The 6,378-nt window shown below is 43.4% G+C and overlaps 2 protein-coding genes across 2 annotated transcripts; both read left to right on the forward strand.

Moving 5' to 3' along the window:
• Positions 1-1,199: 1,199 nt before the first annotated feature.
• LOC124462007 lies at positions 1,200-1,904 on the forward strand. The gene has a single exon (XM_047013405.1). The coding sequence runs from the start codon at positions 1,200-1,202 to the stop codon at positions 1,902-1,904; it is 705 nt and encodes a 234-aa protein (XP_046869361.1).
• Positions 1,905-5,445: 3,541 nt separating this feature from the next.
• On the forward strand, positions 5,446-6,150 carry LOC124462008. The gene has a single exon (XM_047013406.1). The coding sequence runs from the start codon at positions 5,446-5,448 to the stop codon at positions 6,148-6,150; it is 705 nt and encodes a 234-aa protein (XP_046869362.1).
• Positions 6,151-6,378: the final 228 nt, after the last annotated feature.

The raw sequence follows: 6,378 nt of genomic DNA on the forward strand, positions 1-6,378 counted from the left end.
GCCACGTGCCTGATGAAGACGAACATAACCTCGAAACTGAATCACATTTCAAGGTTAACCACCCTGGTGACAAAGATCAGCACGTGGAAGACAGCTTACTGTTCCCAGAAATGCTGCCGAGCGTTATAAGTACTTTGAGAATGTTCCTTAGACGTCCGGAACGCATAATAAAACTGTTGATGGAGAATGTGCGAAATTTGCCTCCTCCAAAGGGCAAGCTAGAACCGCTGATCTAGTTTGCATTTGCGGTGAAAAATATGTGGGCTACCATTAGGGCAAGCAAGCTAGATGCGCACCTGAACAACCCTACGTTATTACAAGAGCTTATCGAGAAGATGGGACCTGATATGATGCTTAACTGGGCCCTACACTCAAAATCCATACCGTACCCGAACATACAGCACCTAGCGGATTGGTTGTTTGAGTTGGATGAAGCAGCGAGTCGTGTATCGACGCCCCACATATTACTAGAAAGCGACAAGAACAGAACCAACCAACAGCGCCCACAGATAACCATAAACAAACCACAAACCAGTGTCTTGGGAAAAGTTGTTGCGGATGTCAGTCGAAGCCAGGTGGAACGCGATAAATAAACATCACCTATGTGCTCAGTGCCTCAAAAACCACAAGGGATCCTGCTGGAGTCGCGTAGCTTGCGACATAAATGTCTGCAAAGCAAAACATCATCGTCTTCTGCACAAGGAGTTGACGGAAAGCGTCCTGCAAATCATCGTGGGTCAATAACCAACCAGCCAGAATGCTATGTTCGAATCGTTCCAGTCACTTTGCACTCCAATTCGGAATCCGTCGATATCTACGCATTTATGGACGACGGATCGACTCTAACACTTGTAGAAGAAAATTGGCTGATGCGCTCGAAGTGAAAGGTTTCGCCAATCCCCTATGCATTAGATGGACCGGCGATGTTAGTCGGCAGGAGCCGGAATCCAAGCAGCTGAACTTGAGAATCTCAAAACAAGGACAGGGTAATAAATTATTTAAAGTAAATGAAGTCTGCGCAGTCAATTGGTCTCTCAGCCGAGACGATGATAGCAGATAGGATAAAGCAGAGATATCTGCACTTAAAAACTTGCCTATCCCGAGCTTTATTAACTCAATGCCTCAAATGATAATTGGCAGTATTAATCCGAATCTCTCTTCGCGCTAAAGGTGCGCAACAACCAATTGCTTTTCATGAGATGGTTAAAAAACATTTGCTAACGGAGGAAAAATCACCGCCGATGTTTACCAAGTCCCCTGATGAAGAGCGATCTCTACAGATTCTGGAGGACACTGTTAGTTACAGCTCGCGGACGTACACCACGGGATTGCTTTGGAAAGATGGGCCCCGTGTATTTCCAAATAGCCTGCCAGTAGCAAAACGACGACTCTTATGCATGCAAAAGAAAATGGCAGCAGACCCTCCTTTTGCAAATGAGCTACATAGTCAAATACAAAACTTAATAGCCAAAGGCTATGCCAGAAAGTTGGCAGAGGAAGAAGTCGTGGAGAAACCCGAAAATACATGGTACTTGCCCATTTTTACTGTACGAAATCCACATAAATCTGACAGGGTCAGATTGGTGTGGTACGCGGCAGTTCAATCATCGGGAGTAGCCCTAAATGACTTTCTTTTAAAGGGACCCGATTTGCTCGTGCCTATGCAGCAGATTATGTATAACTTTAGATTGAGAGCAATTGGAGTGACCGGTGACATCGCCGAAATGTTCCATCGAATAGCAGTAAGAGAAGAAGACGCTAAAGCACAACGATTCCTATGGCAAAATCTGACAACAGGCGTCGTAGAAACTTTCCAATTAAATGTGTTGACATTTGGAGCCACGTGCTCACCCTGTATAGCGCACTATGTGCTCGACCTGAACGATAAAAAACACGCAAACTAGTTTCCTTCGGCAGCTAAAGCTATTCAGAGAAGTCACTACGTAGAAGACTACATAGATTCATGCCATTCAGAAGAAGAAGCCATTACATTAGCGAAGGAAGTTAGAGAAGTCCATGCACGCTGGGTTTCCATATGCGTAAGTGGTGTTCGAATTCCAAACGGATACTCGCTGCGCTTCGCGACACAACAACCTACGAAGAAAAACAGTTCTTTAAGTGTGAAGAGATACACTCTTATGAGAAAATATTGGGCATGCGGTGGAGCCCACGTCAAGATGCCTACACCTATGCACTAAAGTTTGTACGCCTGAAGCGCAACATAATAGCGACAAAAGTCGCACCAACCAAAAGGGAAATTTTACAAGTTTTGATGTCAGCTTTTCACCCCATGGGTTTTGTATCCTGTATAATGATGTATCTCAAAATAACAAGTTTGGTGATCGAAGATTGATTGGGACGGAGACCCACGACGATATCAACAATATGTAATGTTTAGGATAGTGAGCAAACAGAGGCCAGAAACTGGAGATGGGTACCAAGCAAACTAAATGTTGCGGACATCCCACCAAACTACAACATAGGCCGGAGACATACACACAATGGTTCGAAGGACAGTCACTGAGGAACTGCGCCCTCGTTTCCTTCACATGCGAAGGGAACCAGCAAGAATCAATTATGAGTACTTTTCAAAATGGAATCGATTGACAAGGGCACGTTGGCTTGCCTATAAGAGGAAATTGATCAAGAAAATTCGTAAATCAAATGAGAATACAAACCAACTGGCATCCCAAATTAATGAAGCCAGAATGTTTCTACACCGGAACATTTAACAAGAATGTTACAACGAAGAGTACATAGCCGTCGAAGACGGCCACCACGTTTGCCGGAGCAGTCCACCATGGAGGTTACAACTCTTCCTAAATGACCATGTAGTATTGTGTGTACGCGATCGAGCCAGTCGCTTCGGCATCCCTGAAAGACGAATAGCTCTACCCACCCAACACTGGGTTATAAAGCTGATAATGCGGCACTACCATGAAAAATACTATCACATGAATCATGAGACTACAGTAAATGAGGTGAGACAAAATATTTTATTCCAAAACTAAGACCGATGGTACGAGGAAATTAATATATTTCCCCCCTTCGGCTAAAAAGACCTAATCTCATATCACATTCAATTAAATTTGAAGAGACAAATCGCATTAAACTAAGACATTGTCCGGTCTCGCATATTGAAAAGCTTGAAAGAATTATTTTCGCAGAGGTCGACAAAATGTAGGCAATGGATAAGCTTTCCAGTTGCCATTGGAGTAGCAATCGTGTGTTGGTTGCAAAGAGTGACAAAGTTCGTTTGTGCTTAGATTCCCGGGTGGTGAACAAGATTACTCAGGAATATTCAGTACAAAGTCATGCCGTTTGGATTGTGCAATGCTACTCAAACCCTTTGCAGTTTGATAGATACAATAATATCCCAAAAACTACGTACTAGAGTCTTGGCTTTTTTAGAGGACATACTAATCCTTTCTGATGATTTCGAATCCCACATGTCAGTTTAAAAATATCAAAGAAGCTAACATCGGCATTGCCGAAGTTTACATACCCTTGCAATCCTTGGCAATAATATTTTTACATTTTGAAATTTCTTTCCCTGCAACCATCAATATTCATCAATACATATTCATCAATACATAAAGAAAACATTATTTATTACTCTCGAATTTTTCCTTCTTCCATAATTCCCTAAGCAAAGCACGTCACGCATACACATATAGCTTACGTAGCGTTGCGTCTGTGTGTATGTGCTCTGTTGTTTTGATGATGACGTAGTAGGCAGCAAGCAGCGCTGCCGGCAGCGCTTGAGCCGATTTATATTGACTGTAACTTGTGTTCTATTTATCCGATCAGATTCAAATTTCTGTATTAGTAAATTTCATGAGACACTCCAATTTTAATGAATATGGATTAAATTTATTTCAAAGGCACTGGCGGAGCTATATTAACTAGTCGAACGAGCAACAATTCTTTTCAATTTGTACTGGAAATTAAATTTACTCTTTCGTAAAGAATTTTGAGCAAATTCTTTAATTCCTACGGTGTAGTAGAGCTACAAAAACCTAAAGAGGAGGGACTTACACAAATCCCAAGGAAAGAACAAATTTAAATTTTACCACGCGTAAAATTTCGTATGGGCATGGCAACGACTGGAAACTGTGGTCTGTGCCAGGAGCCGGCCAACCAGGAAATGCTCACATGCTCCAGGTGTGCATCTCAATTGCACTGAACCTGCTGCGGATCGAAAAACAGTGCCACCCGAGTTCCTGTATGTGCGAGACATGTCGCCACGTGCCTGATGAAGACGAACATAACCTCGAAACTGAATCACATTTCAAGGTTAACCACCCTGGTGACAAAGATCAGCACGTGGAAGACAGCTTACTGTTCCCAGAAATGCTGCCGAGCGTTATAAGTACTTTGAGAATGTTCCTTAGACGTCCGGAACGCATAATAAAACTGTTGATGGAGAATGTGCGAAATTTGCCTCCTCCAAAGGGCAAGCTAGAAGCGCTGATCTAGTTTGCATTTGCGGTGAAAAATATGTGGGCTACCATTAGGGCAAGCAAGCTAGATACGCACCTGAACAACCCTACGTTATTACAAGAGCTTATCGAGAAGATGGGACCTGATATGATGCTTAACTGGGCCCTACACTCAAAATCCATACCGTACCCGAACATACAGCACCTAGCGGATTGGTTGTTTGAGTTGGATGAAGCAGCGAGTCGTGTATCGACGCCCCACATATTACTAGAAAGCGACAAGAACAGAACCAACCAACAGCGCCCACAGATAACCATAAACAAACCACAAACCAGTGTCTTGGGAAAAGTTGTTGCGGATGTCAGTCGAAGCCAGGTGGAACGCGATAAATAAACATCACCTATGTGCTCAGTGCCTCAAAAACCACAAGGGATCCTGCTGGAGTCGCGTAGCTTGCGACATAAATGTCTGCAAAGCAAAACATCATCGTCTTCTGCACAAGGAGTTGACGGAAAGCGTCCTGCAAAATCATCGTGGGTCAATAACCAACCAGCCAGAATGCTATGTTCGAATCGTTCCAGTCACTTTGCACTCCAATTCGGAATCCGTCGATATCTACGCATTTATGGACGACGGATTCGACTCTAACACTTGTAGAAGAAAAATTGGCTGATGCGCTCGAAGTGAAAGGTTTCGCCAATCCCCTATGCATTAGATGGACCGGCGATGTTAGTCGGCAGGAGCCGGAATCCAAGCAGCTGAACTTGAGAATCTCAAAACAAGGACAGGGTAATAAATTATTTAAAGTAAATGAAGTCTGCGCAGTCAATTGGTTTCTCAGCCGAGACGATGATAGCAGATAGGATAAAGCAGAGATATCTGCACTTAAAAAACTTGCCTATCCGAGCTTTATTAACTCAATGCCTCAAATGATAATTGGCAGTATTAATCCGAATCTCTCTTCGCGCTAAAGGTGCGCAACAACCAATTGCTTTTCATGAGATGGTTAAAAAACATTTGCTAACGGAGGAAAAATCACCGCCGATGTTTACCAAGTCCCCTGATGAAGAGCGATCTCTACAGATTCTGGAGGACACTGTTAGTTACAGCTCGCGGACGTACACCACGGGATTGCTTTGGAAAGATGGTCCCCGTGAATTTCCAAATAGCCTGCCGGTAGCAAAACGACGACTCTTATGCATGCAAAAGAAAATGGCAGCAGACCCTCCTTTTGCAAATGAGCTACATAGTCAAATACAAAACTTGATAGCCAAAGGATATGCCAGAAAGTTGGCAGACGAAGAAGTCCTGGAGAAACCCGAAAATACATGGTACTTGCCCATTTTTACTGTACGAAATCCACATAAATCTGACAGGGTCAGATTGGTGTGGTACGCGGCAGTTCAATCATCGGGAGTAGCCCTAAATGACTTTCTTTTAAAGGGACCCGATTTGCTCGTGCCTATGCAGCAGATTATGTATAACTTTAGATTGAGAGCAATTGGAGTGACCGGTGACATCGCCGAAATGTTCCATCGAATAGCAGTAAGAGAAGAAGACGCTAAAGCACAACGATTCCTATGGCAAAATCTGACAACAGGCGTCGTAGAAACTTTCCAATTAAATGTGTTGACATTTGGAGCCACGTGCTCACCCTGTATAGCGCACTATGTGCTCGACCTGAACGATAAAAAACACGCAAACTAGTTTCCTTCGGCAGCTAAAGCTATTCAGAGAAGTCACTACGTAGAAGACTACATAGATTCATGCCATTCAGAAGAAGAAGCCATTACATTAGCGAAGGAAGTTAGAGAAGTCCATGCACGCTGGGGTTTCCATATGCGTAAGTGGTGTTCGAATTCCAAACGGATACTCGCTGCGCTTCGCGACACAACAACCTACGAAGAAAAACAGTTCTTTAAGTGTGAAGAGATA

Source organism: Drosophila willistoni, unplaced genomic scaffold (assembly GCF_018902025.1).
Source record: "Drosophila willistoni isolate 14030-0811.24 unplaced genomic scaffold, UCI_dwil_1.1 Seg817, whole genome shotgun sequence".
In the NCBI taxonomy this organism is placed as follows: domain Eukaryota; kingdom Metazoa; phylum Arthropoda; class Insecta; order Diptera; family Drosophilidae; genus Drosophila; species Drosophila willistoni.